General features: G+C 46.0%; 6 protein-coding genes across 6 annotated transcripts; 2 read left to right on the plus strand and 4 right to left on the minus strand.

The window, feature by feature from the left end:
• Positions 1-596: 596 nt before the first annotated feature.
• On the plus strand, positions 597-2279 carry CABS01_10600 (mitogen-activated protein kinase HOG1; the record flags this gene model as incomplete). Its single annotated transcript, XM_060543955.1, has 5 exons — positions 597-700; positions 765-1222; positions 1275-1483; positions 1542-1787; positions 1866-2279. The coding sequence occupies 5 exons, from the start codon at positions 597-599 to the stop codon at positions 2277-2279; spliced, it is 1431 nt and encodes a 476-aa protein (XP_060399157.1).
• Positions 2280-2965: 686 nt separating this feature from the next.
• Positions 2966-4784, plus strand: CABS01_10601 (calcium/calmodulin-dependent protein kinase; the record flags this gene model as incomplete). Its single annotated transcript, XM_060543956.1, has 4 exons — positions 2966-3198; positions 3270-3709; positions 3769-4298; positions 4356-4784. The coding sequence occupies 4 exons, from the start codon at positions 2966-2968 to the stop codon at positions 4782-4784; spliced, it is 1632 nt and encodes a 543-aa protein (XP_060399158.1).
• Positions 4785-8663: 3879 nt separating this feature from the next.
• Positions 8664-10019, minus strand: CABS01_10602 (uncharacterized protein; the record flags this gene model as incomplete). Its single annotated transcript, XM_060543957.1, has 1 exon — positions 8664-10019. The coding sequence occupies one exon, from the start codon at positions 10017-10019 to the stop codon at positions 8664-8666; it is 1356 nt and encodes a 451-aa protein (XP_060399159.1).
• Positions 10020-11858: 1839 nt separating this feature from the next.
• On the minus strand, positions 11859-12298 carry CABS01_10603 (uncharacterized protein; the record flags this gene model as incomplete). Its single annotated transcript, XM_060543958.1, has 2 exons — positions 11859-11910; positions 11964-12298. The coding sequence occupies 2 exons, from the start codon at positions 12296-12298 to the stop codon at positions 11859-11861; spliced, it is 387 nt and encodes a 128-aa protein (XP_060399160.1).
• Positions 12299-13501: 1203 nt separating this feature from the next.
• On the minus strand, positions 13502-15544 carry CABS01_10604 (ankyrin and HET domain-containing protein; the record flags this gene model as incomplete). The annotated part of the gene is made up of 2 exons (XM_060543959.1): positions 13502-15470; positions 15522-15544. The coding sequence occupies 2 exons, from the start codon at positions 15542-15544 to the stop codon at positions 13502-13504; spliced, it is 1992 nt and encodes a 663-aa protein (XP_060399161.1).
• A 431-nt stretch (positions 15545-15975) lies between these two features.
• CABS01_10605 (uncharacterized protein) lies at positions 15976-18595 on the minus strand (the record flags this gene model as incomplete). The annotated part of the gene is made up of 2 exons (XM_060543960.1): positions 15976-17879; positions 17935-18595. 2 exons carry the CDS (start codon positions 18593-18595, stop codon positions 15976-15978), a joined length of 2565 nt encoding a protein of 854 aa, XP_060399162.1.
• Positions 18596-19299: the final 704 nt, after the last annotated feature.

Consider the following 19299-nt stretch of genomic DNA (forward strand, 5'->3'; position numbering starts at 1 on the left):
GGTACCACTCACATTCAATATATGTAAACGTACATGAAGTTCAACGTAGAGGGAGCCTCACAAATGATGCTAAGTGGTCTAGTATCTCAGCTTGCAGCCCAGCCTGCAGCACCCTCGATACTTGGAGGTTTGGTCCCGAATAGCCTTCCCGTGAAGTGATCCTGTGTATGTAGTCCATGGGAGAGTGAGCGTGGCCGCTGGGCATAGATTGTCGGGAAACAGAGCCTACCGGTTTGAATGTGGCACGACCTTCGCCGCTGGCTGTCGTCGCGGTCGAGGGAACTCCCGTGCCTTTGGAGAACTATATATACTTGTCTGCCAGTTTCTTTTGTTGTCGAACCAGCCAGGCTCGCATGCCACTCGACCTCGGTGTTTGCAAACCTTGCAACGTGACCAACACGACTTCTCCTTGTCGCTATCATGTCGAACATGTCCAGTATAGAAGTTTGGATTCGGTACGGGGTTATGGGTGAGAATACAATCCTCTCGAAGCTCAGTGTCAATGAATTCAGGAAGCTACTCAACTTGTATCCGAAATTCGTTGCGACTGGGTTGCGACTGGACTGGAATCCCTCGACGAGTTGCGTTTCCGGGGTATGGCTCCCCTTGAAGAAGACCGAAGTCAGGAAGAAGATGAAGAGGAAGAGGAATCTCGAATTAGACTGCATCAAATCATCGTCCATCTGAGTCACTGGTTCTAGTATGAAGCCCCCGCCGTACTGTGTTGAATGCTTGGCCCAGATGGCTCGTTGACCGATCTGTAGTAAACGCTGTCATAGTGATCAGCGACGTGACTGCGAATTCCACCACCAGTGCCTAAGGTCATCCTCCCCCACAACCACTGAGGCAGCTGTCGAGGAAGCCTTCAGATGGTTCGGCGCGAACGAACATGCCTTCGCCGTATCTAAGCTCCAAGAGCTACTCAACGAGAGCAAGGGACTCGATTGTAAATTCGAGTTTGCCACCTTGGTTCTTTCTGCGAAGTACCCAAACCAGGTGCCATTCTACTCACCGGAACTGCAAAATTGCATCGCCAGGGAGTTGAACGATCCCGTGGCCGACAAAGACAAGTGGGGAAAGGGAGAGTGCGCTCGGAAGTACGCCCTTTTCCAGTCTAGCTGTCATTCAGTAGTGGGGAACGTTCACGATCCAGGGTACAGATCTTCCTTTCAAGATGTCGAGAAGGTAGCGTATGTGTTGGACCACTGGAGTGTCCTGAAAGGTATCCTTAGGCGCAAAACGGCAACCTCAGAATATCTTAGTAACGCAAACAGACACCTACATTGACGGCCTGGTCACTGAAAATGACGAGAAGGAAGAAATAGCGAGTGCCGGTAGCAAACTCGTTCGCAGGTTTTCAAGACGCTCGGAACACAAGCCGCTCCCCGCAACTTTTGCCGTGAAAAGCTTTTCAGAGTTTGAAAGCGTTGCCGTCAAATATCTGAGTGAGATTCGAATTCTAGCCACCAAGAACATGCAGAAGGTAATGCCCGTCAATTCTGCTACCAAGACCGCATGATCTAACTCCTCGCCTACCCCAGAGCCATGTTGTTGCATATTACGGTTGGTCTTTTTGGAACGGCCATATCCACATCGCTATGCAGCTGATGTGCAAAGATCTGGAGGACCTACTGACGCGAAGGAAAAGGCCCATGAGTTGGATGAAAGCAGTCCAAAAATGGGAGAATACGGAGAAACAGAAAATTCAGAGCCCGCTGGTACAGTTACTAGAGGGCTTGTGTGCCTTACATGCTGAGGGAATCACGCACCGGGATCTCAAACCACGGGTGAGTAGAATACTTGCTTCTCGTAAGGATTTACTCTGAAATTCAGTGACTAAGCTAACGCGCTTCATTACTGATAAGAATATACTGCTCGACTGTGAGAACAATGTGAAGATCGCGGATTTCGGCGTCTCCAAACAGGCCCGTGATCGCGTGCAAACCACAATGGCTACGAATACCGGCACAACTGGGTACACAGCGCCTGAAGTTCTCCTATCCGGAAGCAAATTCCACGGCAACTATACTTCGAAGGCGGATCTCTGGTCGCTGGGATGTGTCGTATATAGGATGATCAAGGGGGAACAAATCTTAGAGCACGACGATGAGACGAAAAGAGAAGCTGAGAACAAAGTCAAAGGCTTAGCTGAGAAGGATTGGGAAGAATTTCCGAGCCCAGAGGCAGGCTTGTTGCAAAAGCTGCTTTGCATCGATCCGGAGAAGAGGTCGGACGCCGAGTGTGCACTGAAAAGCTACAGGAAGTCGAGGAAATTGTGAGATGACAGCTGCAGGCGGGCCAGGGTTTCTTGTCAAGTTTCCGTAAATGAATGTACCTTTCAAAGAATGGCTTGGATGACTAGTTGATCAAGGGATCAACCAGATAAATAATCAAGTACACGAAATGTTTCCTTGATAGGGTAGTTAAGGGGAGCATTGAACGAATGAAACAACCAAAAGGGCTTAAATCAGGAATTGAGAAAGTGCAAAGAAGATCCAACAGCTCAGTCTACTCATTGAAGGGTTTACCAAGATCCCAAGCGAGGCATCTAGCGGAAGAAGGCAGCAACTATTACTATGTAGGCAAGGAGGCGGAACATGTCGACGACGAGGATTGGTAGGCTCGCGGTGCGCCAAGCTGTGCTAAATTGTATACATGCTCGGCGCCCAGTTCTTGCTCCAACTGTACGCAATGACTTTGATACATGACCAACGCTAGTCCTCCTCCAGAGATATAAACGAGGCTCTCACCCCGCACTATGATATCTCCCGCAGTAGATTCCATTGTCAAGCAGACCACCCCACACCGCCAAGTAAACGAATAGAGCTATCTGGTCAGTATTTTCAGTCCATTTCGAGGTCTCTTCACATCGGACTCGTGTTCAGGTCAAGGCCTTCTCAGTTATTATCACTACATCCCGCAGATACTAACCTTTGTGTACGCAGGATGCGGGACTAAACTCAAGATGTCAAATCTGGAAGTTGCTAGATCTTTGGAGCTATTGAATAGGCGACCCAGCTTTGACGCTATCACCAGTGATGAGTTCCAAGCATTTCTTGGAGTATACTGTCATCACATTCCAAATCCGATGCGGGACCTAGACACGTTTCGCTTCAAGACGATGCCCGCAGCATGCGCTTCGCGCGATCCTAAATACCTCGAGCACTGTGAATTGATTCGCCTGGCCAAATGGATGTAGTAAGTTCGATTTCTTTCTACTTCTATTATGTTTCTGAACCTTTGTGGCTTCGGTTCTCATACTTTCATAGCTCGGCTGGCCATAGACTCGTGACGCGATCTCACAGACGTATCCCTGTGGCAGCAGCTTCCAATATTGCTAAAATGAGGCGAAACTGGCGCGGGAAGGTGATGGAATCGACGTGCGAAGCCTTCGAGATCTATGCCAAGAACAAAAACATTCCATGTGCCATCGAAATGATCAAACAACTCCAGGGGGTAGGTTTGACTACCGCGACGTTGGTCCTTTCGTCAGCATACCCTGACGACTTGCCGTTCTTTTCCGACGCTCTCTGCAATTGGCTAGGCCTCGAAGGCCTTGAAAAGAGTGTTTCGGGGTACATGAGACTTGTGGAAGGGGTCAATACTGTGAGGAAGCGAGTACAGAGCCCGTCGTCGCGCTACCGTCGAATCACTGCTCTCAACGTGGAAAGGGTGGCGTTCGTGATAGCTGCTTCCGAGTCCATGCAAGGTATCCGACGCACAAGCAACCCAAAACATTGTATCGTGGGCTAGCTAATTCTCCAATAGTTAGAAGGCTGTCGATTGATATCATGCAGGTCGAATTGCAGAGGCAATTGGGGAATGGCGGTGGGAGTGTGGCGGTCTTTGCTGCCCGGAGAACGCAATCCCATGATGTACTGCCTACAGCATTCGCAGTCAAGGTCGTATCCAGCCTGAACTTCCGCGTTCGTTACCTGCAGATGCTTAAGGAACTTACCATACTGGGGCAATTGTCAAAGGTGGGTGGCACATGCTCCTCCTTTCATAACACATCTAAGAAGCGAGGAACTTACATGCCTAAGCTTCCGTTGATCAAAAACCACTTCGCCCAATTCTACGGGTGGAAATTCTCGCACGGCCACTTCTTCATCGCCATGCAATTATTACAGTGCGATCTGGAGACCTATCTTCAACAAGGTAGCGGATATAACGCCAGGGAGATTACCTGGAACCAGCGCCGGCCAGGAGTGCCTCTGCAAAGACCGGTAGGACAGCTGATTGAGGGCCTGCGTGCTCTTCACAAGGCAGGGTTCACTCATCGCGACCTAAGGCCCAAGGTATGCAGCCTGACCACATGATCGTTTTACTTTTACTGATGGAATGGGGGATGCCAGAATATTCTGCTTGATGGCGAGTGGTCCCTCAAGATCGGAGACTTCGGCATCTCGAAGCATGTCATCGATGGTCTGAAGACCAAGATGAGCGACGCACCCGAGACATGGGGTTACTCGGCCCCCGAAATCATCGAGGCCGGAGCTTCACCGCTCCAGACCTACTCGTCAAAAGTGGATATGTGGTCTCTGGGCTGCATCGTGTACAGAATGCTGATGGGCAGACGACTATTCACGAATCTGAATGATGTCAGGCAGAATCGTGGGACCAAGGTTGAGTTACTCGGATCCATGAGACACGAGCGGGATGATGTGACTACCCTGGATATCAATTTCTTGCAATGTCTTCTCTGTGAGGAGCAGGAACGTAGATTGGACGCCGAGGGAGCTGGTGGGCATTCCTGGTTTAGTGTTTCCAGCAATTCCGTTTGACAGATCATCTAAACATTTCGATCAAATACATAACAAGAGAAGCGGGGGAGCCGTCTCCTGTTGAAGATTTTTAGGAATTTTATTCAAAAGTAATGACCGATACTAGTGTTCAAGATCTGAAAATCCTCTAGGATAAGTAGGGGTAATAGGCTAAAGCCCGTAGGTATCGTTAAGAAAATTTAGTGTATATTAATTATATGTAGACTTTCCATTAGCGGCGATAAAGGTCTAAGTAAGATAGGGCATAACCTTTCAATTATCCACCATCGACGAATTATTACTAGAGGCACCCCCCTTTCTCAACTTAACCTATCAATCGAGACGGCATTAGCCTTCAAGTTCTTAGTCTTCGGAATTCTTCGACCACCAAAGTCAGCATATAATTGCCAAGAGGCCCGAATAAGCATCTAGATACTGCAATCAACAAAACCTCGTCACAGGCCGACAAAACCGGTGGCGATCCAATGACACAGTTCCTGATACTGTAGACAGAGCAGTACATTCGATTGAGCTGCACGGCGCATTTTCTGGTCCGTTACGTGGTAACCAGCGAAGAAAGCTGCTAGAGGATGCATGACTTCATTGACTCCTGAGTTGCGATGGGTCTCCGTCATTCTGCTTTGTCCACATGATAGATTTAACAAGATGATGAACGTGCACAAGATGCCATTGTTGCAGGAGCCTGCACTTCCAAAAGGTATAAATCTAAAAATCATGGGCGAGGATATTCTGCCAGCAGCTCCTGCTATTCTGCCACCAAGTGTGGCTACGGCAGGCCCTACCTCCGACCACGGAGCCCAGCTACCCATACTTACCTACTTACCTACCTACCTACCTACTTACCTACCTACCTACCCACCTACTTACCTACTTATAACCACTACTTCGTTAACCTCGCCGTTACTACCGCCGTTAATTAAAGCTATTCCTAATATTAATATACTATAAAAAGAGAATAATTATAAAGTTAACGATCCCTTTATTTACTAATATACTATTAATTATAATAATTACGGTTACGTAGAATATAATTACTTATTTTATAATTAGCGCTTTTCTAGCCTATTTAAGGCTAAAATAGTACTTAACGAGGCTACTTATAAAGCTAGCTTCGTAGTCCGAATTATTTAATATAAACCCTCTACTAAGATACTAACTACCGTTACTTATTATTATACTCGTAGCCCACGTCGTAATTAAAAGCGGTAACGCCTTATAAAGTTAACCTATTTAAATAAGTATTATAAATCCTCGACCTCGTTTATAAACTATTATTAGTAAATCGCTACTAACTTTTTAAGTAGTAATTAGCTCTTTTGTCCTATTATTAATAACTTCTATAACTATTATAATTACTTATTTAATAATACTAACGCTTTTACGTATTACCGCCGCGCGTTATTATATAATAAAAAGGACTAAATCGTTAATTAATAAAATAAGGGTATTCGACTTATTTAAATCTTTTTAAGCTTATAGTTAGAAAATAGCGATTATAGTAGTATTATTACTTATAATATACTTAATATATTAACTACTTATTATTATAACGAATTAAGTAATAGGACCCTTATTAAGTAGTTATTTAACTAATTACGTAATTTAATAAAGTACTAGTACCGCTTCTAACGTAACGACGCGGGCTATATTACGAGTTTATTTATTATACTTACTACCGCAATTTCCTTATTTTAATAATATTTAGATATTTTATTAATAAATTCTATATATAAAACTAACCGATTTAATATACTATTATTTAATATTTACGGAGTAACTAACAATAATTATACTTTCTAAGTTATAAGCTACTTTTTATTTAGTAAGAAGGAAGTTAATTATAGTTAAGCTATTAACTAGCTATTAATATTATTCTAGGCCTATAAAATTCCCTTTTTATAAGTTACGTATACGGATCGTAAAATTACTCTACTTAATATTCTTAATAATAATACCTAATTTAAAATAGTACTATACGTACTTTACTATTAGTACGTTAACTTTAACATACTAGCCCAGACCCGGTATTACTTCGGCCCGGCTACGAGGGACGAGACTAATATAATTATATATAACCCTTATTTTTAGTAATTCTTTATAAATTAGAATAATCTCTTCCGTAACTAATTAATAACTATATACTACGACTAATTATTCGAATTTTAAATTACTAAGTACCCTATAGTAGTAGTTAATTACGTTATTAATACTTAGCTTAAGCCGTAGTATAAAAAACTCGTACTTACTTAGGTTAACTAAATTAAGTACTTTAATTACTTAATTACGTTAATTATTAAATCCTTATATACGAGTATTAAAGTATAAGTTTATTATTATACGGGTAACTTTAAAGCCATATTTAATAAATTAGTTATTTTTTAAGTAAGTTAAGTAGCTATAATTAGTACTTATTAAACCCGTTACTAAGCTAAGGTATTAAATACTATTGTAAAATTACTCTAAAAAAAGGTACGTTTATATATATACTATAATACTCTTAAATAACTTTTATAAAAACTTAGTACGCTAAGTAAATAGCTAAATTTAGGTTTATTAAAAAAGCTATTAAAAGAGTATATATACTACTTAATTTAAACTATTTATAAGCTATTTTACTACTATATCCTCTAGTAATATATTAAAGACGGTACCCTAATATTATTAAAAAAGATCTATTTATATTAGTTCTAACGACGCTTAGAGCTTATTATTAATAATAGTACTTCTATCCCCCTATTTAATTCTTTATAAGTCCGAGGTAAGGGTTATTTATAAGGCTCTATAATAAGTATTATAATAATTATAATAAGTAAATTAAAAAAGCTAGTTATTAATTAAAATACCTCCTCTAAATAAGAGCCCTTTATATTTAAGTATAAAAAAGCTATTAAACGTATAGAAATAGTACTTATATTAGCGCTACTATTATTAATAGTACTTTTAGTACTAAGTAGGGCTACTTCTACTTAACAAGGCCTCGAAATTATATATAATTCTAATATATACGAACCTAGTATAGAGATATAGTAAAAATACTAGCGGGCTATTATTAATAAAGTAATTAACGTAATTAATAATAATATAATTAATTTTATAGGGGCTCCTTAGCTACTAACGCTTATAAAGTTATAATCCTAATTAACTAGTAATTTTATATAATTAGACGTATTATAAGATCTAACTAACGAGGATTATATTTATAATATTAATTTTATAATAAAAAGCAAAATAAATAAATTTATTAATAAATACGAGGCTAAAATAGAGTACGAGGCTAAAGTAAAAAAAGTTACTAAATTATAAGCTATAAACTATATGGAGTAATTAATAGTTAATTAGGTAGTTAATTAAGTAGTTAATTAGGCTACTTTATTAATTACGTTAAATTAGACCAATTCGTTAATTACCGTACTTTTTACTAAAATAATTTAATTAACTATAAGTTAATTAACGGCCTCTAATTAGTCTAATCTATTTAAATACTAATTATATAGAGCCTAGCTTATATATATACCCGAGACTAGCGGTCGTGTAGCGGCCGTAGCTATACTTAGTAGTAGAATAGTAGGAGCTACTGGCAGAATATCCTCTCCCAAAATCATATGGATACTGCCGTGGGCGCCATATTCTAAAACAAGCAGTGTGAGTGATGAACAGCTAACCTATCGAAAAGGGGGTCACTGCAGTAACTCTAAGTAAGGTAGCTAAGCATCCGGCCCAAATCAATTAGAAAAGAACCCCCCCCCCCCCCAAAAGCTTACATTAGGAGCTAAAAAAGCTTCTGGTCTCAGTTGCCATTCAGAAGAGTTCTGTTTATGGGGCTGCATATATCCAATGTGTATTCTTCGACCTATGAAACTTTCCTGAGTCCTTAGTCTACTATGTTACCGAGCTACTTTCGCGGCGCTTCGTCTGCCTTCTCGCATTCGTCTCAGCAATAACGTCGTCTTCCAGACTCTTCACGTCGGCAAGAGAAAGCACGAGCCGCGCTGCTTCATCATCGTTCGGTACCCAGCCAAGGTACGAATCCTCATCCCGCCGTAGCTGCAATCTCTTCATGAATCTCTCGCGGATGATTGCCGGGATGTTATTGCCTTCCCTCAGTCGCCTCTGTCTAGATTCGAAGAGAAGCTGCATGACCTGCAGCAAGGCGACTTGTGATGGGGAACGGGGCACAATTTCCTTCAAATGGCTCTTTAGGAGCGAGTAGAAGGAGAATAGGCGGTTGGCCCCGCTGAGGTAGGTATCTTGGAGGCTGAGTTCGTAGGATGGGGGGTAGAAGCCAGAGAGCTCCCAGTCTATGATGGCGGAGAGCTCGTAGTCGGAAGTTTCGTTAGCAGAGTCAGATTGATAGGCAGAGGTAGACTCAGAGTCGGACAGACTGCTGACGATGATGTTGCGGGGGTTGAGGTCGTTGTGGCAGAGAACAGCCTCTCGGTACCATTCCTCCCAGCAGCTCTTCTCAACCTTCACGAAGCCGAGGTCTGAGTATTCCGACTGTAAGACTACACCACCAGACTCCGTGGCGACCGTGGCGTAGAAGGGTCGTCCACTCAGCTCCCACCTCTTGGCGATGGCGCTGAGAAGAGCTGGTCCGTCCTTGGGAGCGAAGAATCCCGTGCTCGGCCCGCCCATGAACTCTGTTTCCCCCAGAATGTGCTCCCCCAGGCCGCCCGGTGCTAGAGGTAACTCGCACTTGGCCCAGATGTCCCGAATTCGGTCTAGAGAGTCGGGAATCCGAACAGAATGCAGTTTCTGTAGTGCCTCGATGAGAGCAGCCATAACGGACCGTTGATTTTCGTCACTCATCTGCTCCCACACGTCTTCTAACGTCTTCCCCTTGATATACTTCGTCACACTGAACTGTACTAGTTTTCTCTGGGCATTGTTGGTCATGCCGGTCCGATATGCCTTTGGGATGAGTTTTGGGATGGCGAGCGAGACGATCTGCTGCATGGCTGAGACGGTGGCAAATTGTGTAGATTCCTCGTTCTTGGCTACGACCTCCAGACGGACTAGATACGAGGGAGGAGGCTTGCGGGCATCTGGCTTGCGGGCATCAGGCTTGCTGATATCTGGCCTGCTGGTATCTGACTGGCGGGCATGTGGGAAGCTGGCTTTGAAGACGCATTTGTCCCAGCTTTGTACGAAGATACTATCTATGGAGACGTGAGGTTGATCAGGAAAGATTTGGTTGAGGAGGGCGTCATCAGGAGCGAGATCTCGAGAGTCCATGATGTATGACACTATGAACATGTGGTGTCAGGATGGTGAAGGAGGAAGAGTTGAAGGCCGTGTCAAGCTTCTTCGGAATTCGAGGGTGGTCATTGGTCGTTAAGTAGCGGCGCAGCCTCACACCATCACTGCCATGCTGCAGGTGCAACAAGGGGTGGGTGTCTTTGTCAAAAATGAACAAACAGAACCAACGGCCTGCGCAGCCGGATTGGGAGCGGATCAGACGCTGTTTGCCCTTCGAGGTTTTGTTGGCATTAGCGATCTCAGGTTGTACAAGGAAAGATGTGGGTGGGAGGGGGGAAGGAACCATGGAAATGTGGCTATCTTCATGGACTATCAACAACAAGAGAGGTGTTCCAAGAATACCCCATGACATACATTATATTCTGGCCCCTATGTATGCTCAATTCCCCATTTCAAAGAAGTTTACTCCACATTCTATTTCGTACCGAGCGCCAAGCATTACATGCCACAAGCAGTGAACCACAGCACGATCTCCAGTGTCACAATGTGATGGGTTCCAAAGCGCAACGCTAATATGTAAACGTCAGACCAAATCATTGCAACTTAGGCTCAAGTGAGGCTCGAAAAAGCTATAACGTGAATTTCAAGATCTTTCTCCCACTTACTTCGCAGCCAATAGTTCAGGAGGAGTCGTTGCAGGTGCAGACATCGGCGCTTCCGGCGTAGTTCTTACCACACTTGCCGCATTTATTCTTGTCGACAAGTTCAACCTGTGTTGTAGACTTCTCCGGGGTGGGGCTCATCTCAATGTGGTTCGTCATATTTTCTGGTCTGCAGTAAGTAATGGCTAGTTGAGGCTATAGCTTTCCTATTTGTTGGTGTTCTTCGTGTGTGTGTGTGTGTGTGTGTGTGTGTGTGTGTGTGTGTGTGTGTGTGTGTGTGTGTGTGTGTGTGGAGATGAAGACTGCAATTGACAGGAAAGACATTCAGTTCGCCCTCTTAAGTCTCAAATGCTCTTGCGTGAGTGATAAATCAAGGGAGCCTTGTTGCTGTGAAGGCTCTTTGATACAGCTTATCTCAATGTTCAATGTTCTCGGCCCTTGCTCAGTTGTTCACTGCAACTATGTGCTCACTGCAACTATGTGTTCACTGCACTAGCTCACACGCTGCCCGATTGCAAGGTATCTTGACAAGGAATCTGCGTATGTACGAATAATTCAGACAAAGAATCTCCTTTTCTCTCTCCATTTGTTCTTTATGAGTGCATCATCACTGATGTGTATGCTAATGGAGCCTTTGTCTGATTCCATACCAGAAGCCAGCCTTTGGCCAGAACAGCCTATCTGAGGTGACGCAAAAGATGTCTGAAGCGTAGAAACAGCACAAAGACGAAAATATGTCACTATCGTCTTTCAATAACTTCTTTCTTGATTGCTGGGCAGAAATCTGAAAAGTAGTCTACGAGTTTGAATGTTGTACTTATTTTAGCATGCCCAGATCCGACAGTGGTGGTATGCGTATTCTAGCGAAGGTCTTACATATCTCACTACGGGACTCATTGGGTGTTTGGTCTTACCGAATTTGAAGACCTACTTTATCAAGGGTAAATGAAAAAGCAATGAAATCAGAGACTTTGTAGTTCGCATAAGACGCTTATCAACGATGAAGCAACATGCCCGACGTGACCACACCAAAACCGCCATCAGTATAAACGCATACAGTATGATGGATATATTACCCACTGGTACCTGACGGGTCTCTCCCAATATTTCGAAATTTCGTGTGTTACAGCACAGAAACTAATTATGACGATGGACAAATTTATTATTTAACAACTACCCTTAAGTTCCTCCGGTATCCTCAACAGAACATTCATCAGCAGGACACAGACCAAGCTTGCCATTTCCCAAGCTTAGAGCTTGATAATCTACACCAGTGTCAGTCAACAATCATCATGTTTCTTCATCACAGAACACTCACTGGACACATCCGTCCTGGACCTGATCGACACGCTGCCAGTTGGTAGGATCGCTTATGGGTGCCACACATCCAGCAAGTCCAGGTCGCGTAAGTCGATCCGTAAAGATGTCAATCGTGCAGCCTCCAAAGATGATGTTGACGCTCTTTGCGTCATAGTTGGCAAAGCTCTTGTTGATGCTCGTCATGGTAAAGCACTGGGCGAGGTGTCCAGTTCCCGTGTTGGAGCCACCACCGTAGTGAAATATCGTACCGCCGGCGCATTGGTCATGGTCGTGGAATGTTACTGACCAGGCGGAGGCGGTGGTCACGGCGGAAAGAAGAAGAGCGAGCTTCATCTCGGAAGTAATTGAACAATAGCAAAACTTAAGTGATAGAGAAAATTAACATGGAATGGAGGGTTTAGCGTTGGCACTGGCTTGGCAGAGCTTGGTTTATGTAGTGTTGTGGGCGACGTGCGTGTACGAAAGGCATCTAGGGCTTGGATTTTTCATGTTTGTAGATCAACAACTTATCAAAGTCACGCGTGTCGTTACAATCAGGAAAGTTTTCATAGTCTACTATCTAATAGATTGCTACTTGCTCGCACTCACCAAGTCGCGCGGATAATCGGCATGCTTTGAACTTGGGCTGTGCGGGGCCATTGCGAGCTTATATACTGATGATCAACGTAGTAGTTGTTAAGACTCACAAGCGCTACGCATTTTCAGGGATTACAAAGTTTAAAGTTGCGGAATGGCGGAAACTTGATGCGAGATGTGCGAGTAATTCGGCCTCGTCTATCTGTTCTAGGGGATTAGTTCCCGAAACCGAGAGACGTAACGACTTATGGGCTTGTGTCTGACTCGCACTTTTTCTCATTATCAGCACGATCAGGATACTACTGAAGAGAAGTCGGAGAATACCCTTAAAGAGAGCCCAAGAGGCCACTAGGTATAAGGTAAGTATTAACAGGTGGACATTAGTTCCCTCTGCCAGTTCGAAGCGACTAGGTGTTTCCTTTTCAAATTACAATAGATTTGTTCCTTCTGTCTTCACGATGCTTAGCAAATTCTCCACAAGCTTCATCAAGTGTTGTCGGATTGGAAGTCCAATTCGACAGCGGCATACGGCCGACTGCGCAGGGGCCAATTGGGGGCCCTGTTTACGATTATCGTAGCCAGCCCAACCTACGGTTGGAACCTCCTTTTTACACCTACTACGCAAATATTCATATAGTTCAATTGATCTCTTCGTCAACTACGGTTCGAACCAACTACCCTGTAATAGGGATACCAACAAGTGTCAAGATGTCGTGATAAGAGCTGGGAGTCATGAATTCTTTTGCCGCTCGTAAAAACCGATATTTTCCGTATGAAGTCATTGTCATGTTCCAAGTTCAAGCGGGTTTGAGGACGATTTACCCAGGCAACTTGGAGACGAAGTAAAAGGAGCTGGAAGGCAGAGCCATGTTGAAGGGCTTAGTGCAATTTGACACGACTTGATCATTGTATACACAGCCTTCTCTCATCAGAATGCAGAAGATACCCCTGAAGGTTCACCTAAATAAGCCTGAAATCTTCAATGTGGGCAGTTCCAGCAGACACATTCTCGGACATTTGTCCCTCCATGAGGCCACATACGTATGTATCCCCAATAACTTGGTAATCTTCGCCCTGCTTTCGAAGAACAAGAGGTACGGGACATCCTCCTATTAAGACTACGTGGTCTCCAACCTGAGCCCCTAATGGAGCCAGTCCCATGTGCCCATACTCAGTAAGAACGAAGGACCTATCCCGTGTAATCCTGTCGACCTCGTTGGCCAGACTAAGTTTCAATCCTCCTAACATACTTTCACCTATCATTTTATCGTTAGCTGGTAACATTTTGACACTGTCCTGTTTTTCTTCGCCAAGATAGAGGTCGTTGAGCTGAGAGTCTTGATTCTTCGGAAACCAATATGATCGCTCTGCCTGGATGGAGGGGGTGGGGTGAACCGGTGAGTGATGACCAATTTCTGCCTGGGACTCTTTTCTCGGATAAAAACCAAAGATGGACTGCATCATCAGGATATATGTGTCTATCATGCTGATTGAATGGATGAGGTCGAGCGGCATCCGCTCATCGACGAAATCCATCGCTGCGTTGTCATTCTTGAACAACAGCCGGAGATCTATCATGCGGTCACGATCCATGAGAATCGTGCGGTAAAATGCCCGCCTCCAACTGATATACGCATGATCTGTGATATTGGCTGCTGCGCAGCAATTCCACTTGACCATTCTCTCGCTGAAGGATGTATCTGGGCTCAGAACAGAAGTAATTCTGCCCGCTTGTACACCACTTGCACGAAGAACCAGGGTGTCGTGTGCAAGATGCCATTTCAGTTCCTGAGGACAGAAAGTCCCAGCCTCAAATTTGATGTCTATGTGCGCCGTCCAAATGCTGATACCAGTTCGGCTCTCAACAAAAGGCCCGCTATGATTTGGAACCCACGATGGCAGATTGTCGCAAGATCTGCGCCTCCTGGTGCAATTCTTGTGTCCAATCCCTGACCGCGCTATGAGTCTCGAATCCTCCTTCAGATTCAGGAGGGCAAAATCCAAAAAAACGGCAGTTGGACTCTTGGTGTAATCTGGCGTGATCAAGTGAGCTAGTTCGGGAAACAGGCCAAGGATGCCATAGAGATGGTCCCGGGGATCTGTAGCCATAAATCGCGCGGTATCCATCATGGCTTCGATTAATAGGGAAAGAGGATCTGATATCGTATGGCTCATGAGCTCACGTGGTCCTATGAAAGTATTGGCTAACATCCCGTAGCCCTTGAAGTTGCGGAGGTCATCAGCGGCTTGCAAAAACGACTTGGTGCGAAGCCTCTTAGGTTTCAAATGGAGAGAGCGGCCTATTTGAACTAGGCCCTGATATAGATCATTGCTGCTGATCTCATTCATTCCGCACAGATAAAGGCGTTTCCTGGCTAGTACGTTTTCTTGGATCACCCATACTCTGTACCAGTACGGCCGGAGAAGTATGTCCCGAATCGCATCTGATTTAGATGCGAAAGCTATTGGGATCTCGGGTCTAGGCAGGGGAAGTATCATTGCGCGATTTAGTTCTGCGCACTTTTGTATAAACGGGAAAACCGAATCGTCATTTGTAGATGGCCCGAGCCAGCACAGGACTTCCCGAGCCTCTGAGTAGATGCGTGCCATGAGTGAAATCTGATGGCTCTTTTCGGAAGTGTCTCTCTGGTTCACGCATATTGTGTCCACCCATAGAAAGGACTTATTCGGTTTTGATCGCAAGGCTTTCAGGGCAGCATGGAGATTATAGGTGACGCCGAAACGAAGACCATTGAGAAGAATGGGCGTGGTGCAGTTCTCATCGCCCCATACGTATGAAAGAGCTTTGAAAGGAGGCGATTGATCCAAGCTCTTGGTGTAGAGATTGACTTTTATAACTTCGTCGTTGCTCTTTGCTGATTCGATCTTGAGTAAACGAATTTGAGGGGAGTCACCTCGATCTAGTTCTCTGAAGGTATGTCAGAATGCGACTTGTATCCCATATGCATTGTCTCCTCACTTGTAGGGGTTTTGGTCTTCCATGATGTCGGAATATGGAGGTGCCATTAAGTTGGTCTTGGCTTTAGAATCTCCGGATGCCATTTACGATTTGAGCCTGATGGTCTTTAGCACGTCATATGTACTCAAAGTAATGGTTAGGTCGCCGTTGGGCATCCAGGCTGAGAGCCTGGCTGGTCTGCCTTGGGCTGGGCCATCAACCACTCATGCAGTCAAGCTGCACCAACTTCTGATGCTCAAATTGATAGGCTGAGCCCTGCACACCATGAATTTACTCTCCTTTGGGAACTGGACTGTGTTTAAATTAGGTAGACATTAAGGTCTCAAAGGTCTTTTGGACTGCGACCTATACAGAACCTAAGTATGTACACTTTGGCAAGAGAATATGGAAGCAAAGAAGCACTCTCCTTTAAAGTATTCACGCTTGCTCCCTGTACGGACTTGGTACGCTCTTCTCAGCAAAGAACCACAGTCTCCCAACGAGGATTACAGTCCCTCCACTGGCTAAGCCAGACATATCCCACCCCGACCCTCCTAGCAACAAACTGCGTACATGGCACCCTCTCAACAAGCATGACATTAAACCGCCACATCTCATGAAACTGCCCCTCGATAAACGCCCACTCATTGCTCTCACTGACTTCCGTGTCAACAGAAGCACTAATGACGATGAAATCGAGCAACATCCTCCGATCCCTCGCTCCTCTTCGTCCTGAAATCCAACGGGTGTCCATCTTATCCAGATACCCAACATGTCTCCCCATCATATCCAGAATCTCTGCATCCTCACAGCCACCCCTCCTCGCGCCCATCATCCTCCGATCCCTCCCGACTCGGAGCGAGGCAACAGTCGTGTTGAACACCAGCGCCCCCGGTAAGCCAGCGGCTACCTCGATGGCCTCCGGATCGAGCTCCACGTGCGCGAGAGCCTCCCAAGGGCTGTGCGGACACTCCCGCCACATGGTGACGTACTTCTCGTTCGTCTCCTCGGAGACATTGAACTTGCCGCCGGCCATCTTCCTCTGCAAGGGCGGCAGCTTCTCGATCCCGCTCATCCTGGCCAGTTGCATACAGCTGCCCAGCCACCTCTCCGTCACCTTGACTTTACGCAGTCCATTCCCGTCGTCTTCATGCCTTGAGGAGACGCGTCTGGCATCATGTACGTGAAATTGCACCATCGTCACGATCCGCACGAGCTTGGTATCGTACAGTCGCGCATTACCGTGAATCCACCGATAACTAGCGGCGCTACCTCCCTCGACCGACGACCACGCCGCCCAACTCCAACTCGGGATATTCAAACCCGCGTCATCTCGACGGCGTACGGCGCCCGTGTGGCTCCACATGAGCGTTTGAGGGAGGTACATGTCCGGCAGGCCGAACGTCATCTTTGTGCGCATGGATTCGCCTACGGCGTTGCCGACGCCCGCGAAGGCGTTGAGGATGTCTGTTTCGCGGGAGAGCTGTCGCGAGGTATAATCTTCGACCCATTGGCAATAGTTTGCTAGTGATACTTGGCCGCGTAACTTGACTGGTGCGTCTTTGCTGTGAAGCGCTCGGCGATAGAAGCCGGGGATGCTGGGCATGCGGAACGGTTTCTTCTCGGTCTTTGATTCGTCGATGTCTTCTTGAGCTGTATGATGGGCTTCTGAATCGTGTTCATTGATGGACTCTTCCGCTTGGGGTGTATCTGCTTCCTTACTGAACACGTTTGTAGGAACTTCATGTCGTCCTCGTCCCCAAGTAAGTTCCTCGGCGGCGTGACCCCGACAGCATTGGAACAGGACCTGGTGCTCCGTGATGAAGATGCTGCGCCTGGAAAGTAGCCTCTCTTGGAATGTCCATCCTCTTCGGTTCCACAGGGATGCGTCGACTACTGTTTGCAGGCCGTTCGGGTCAATACCCTTCCCAACGTTCCGGTTCCGCGGCGGGCACCATAAGGAGGCGCGAGGCCTCCTAGGGTTGCCAGCATATCCAGGAAACCCATTTCCCTGTCTATCGTTGAGCGCGGCCAGGATTGAGAAAGACGCAGACTGGTAGATCCGGTCCATCCCGTCAATTTGGTCGGGCTTCGATCGCTCGTCATCCTGGACGATACAAAGACGGTCCACCCATAGATAGCCCTCTCCAAGATCTCTGCAAAGAGAAATCGCGTCCAGAATGATGCGTGGTAGCTTGACAGACTTGAGGCTCCCCGGAACTTCCAGGTCCTCTGCGTTTGTCGTCTCCAGTTGGGCATGTCCCGGTGCCTCGGAAGCTTCCCACATATAGCTGAGAGCAACGAAGCGGATAGGCCTTAACGGCTTGACAATTTTCATTTCGTGGACATCAATGACCCTGAACCCGATGGGTAGATGATCTGTTGTCCTGTCAGAGTCCATGCGCACAGAGTCGAGCTACCCATGGCCACATACCAATCGACTTGTACTTGCTCACGCAGTGGTGGCCGTGAAGAATCTCGCAGCCATCAATCCAAACCTTCAAGGTCTGAACGTCAAAATGTTCAGCCTCCCAAATTTCAATTGCCTGTAGCCTCTGAGGTTCATCTGTCGAGTATCTGAAGAGAAACTGAGGCGTGACCGCAAAAGGAGATGGGAGCGAACCCAAAGCCCCCAGCTTCGACTTGTCTGGCACGGCACTCAGAGTCAATTCCAGAAACAACCTGACAGAAACTTCATCATCGGAAGAGGCGAACAACCGATACTTCTGGTCCTCAGCTAATCCCGAGTCAAGGAAGAAAGGGCCCTGGACTGTAACGAACAAGCAGGCTTCGGAGCAGTCATGTAACCAGTCATCTTCCCGCCGGCGCGCCTCGACAGCCGCGGCGATCGCGCAGCAAAAGAGACAATTTGACGATCGAAGTGAGATGTTCTCCAAAGAGAGGTAGTGGTGTGCCTTGGATCCCAGGCCGGCAGCAAAGTCGGGGACGTCCCAATCCTGGCACCGCTCACATAGTCGTGGGTTGGAGTTGGTCTGTCTGCGCTTCTGTACGAGCTGCGCGACGCGTGGGAGGTTGGTGGCGGAGGCGAGGCCCCCGAATGAGACGGCTTCGGGTCTCTTGGTTCTTGGGAGCATTCAATAGATTGGAGATCGAAGTTGACGATATTCGGATCAGGCGAACGTTCGTTAGTGGAGTGGAGATGGTGCCGCAACAAAGGCTTATGTTGGCATATGCTGAATGGTGCGAAAGTTGCCGCTTCAGAGTGTGAGAAGAATTGGAATGATAAGGCTTGATTTCGTTGGAGTTGTAACAGTTGTATAAGACAAAGGCTCAATGTTGAAGAGGGTTTAAAGAGGACGTTGGTGATGATGGAATCGTTTTGTACATCTGAGCGAGAAAGTGTGGGGTCAGCTGTTTCCTGAGCTACCAAACGGGATTTCGGTTTGCTGACCAAGATGGCGCTGATTCCGCTACTACCTTAGCTTGAGACTAAATCAACCATGACGACGTGCTTGTCTCGTCTTAGCGAAGGCAAAGTGATTGAAATCAATCGACATACGCGAATGTATACTAATTGGCGATGTTGGTTCATTCGGTCTGTTGTGGACTCGGCTGAGTAAACGTCGGAGCATTTTGCACGGAAGAGGACACCGGAGGGTGGACTGAAGACAAACAATCATATACGATGAACCGAGTCAAGGCCTCTTCGACAGCATGGCAAGCCCAAAGACAGACCTCTTGCATTCCGTTGAACTCCCACCCTATGCCCCATGGCCAGCGACCTTCCTATTGTACATAATTCGACATCTCCACGCTCTGTTTCTTTTTCGACTTTCCG

This window comes from Colletotrichum abscissum, assembly GCF_030869225.1.
Source record: "Colletotrichum abscissum strain IMI 504890 chromosome Unknown Scaffold_27.1, whole genome shotgun sequence".
NCBI lineage: Eukaryota > Fungi > Ascomycota > Sordariomycetes > Glomerellales > Glomerellaceae > Colletotrichum > Colletotrichum abscissum.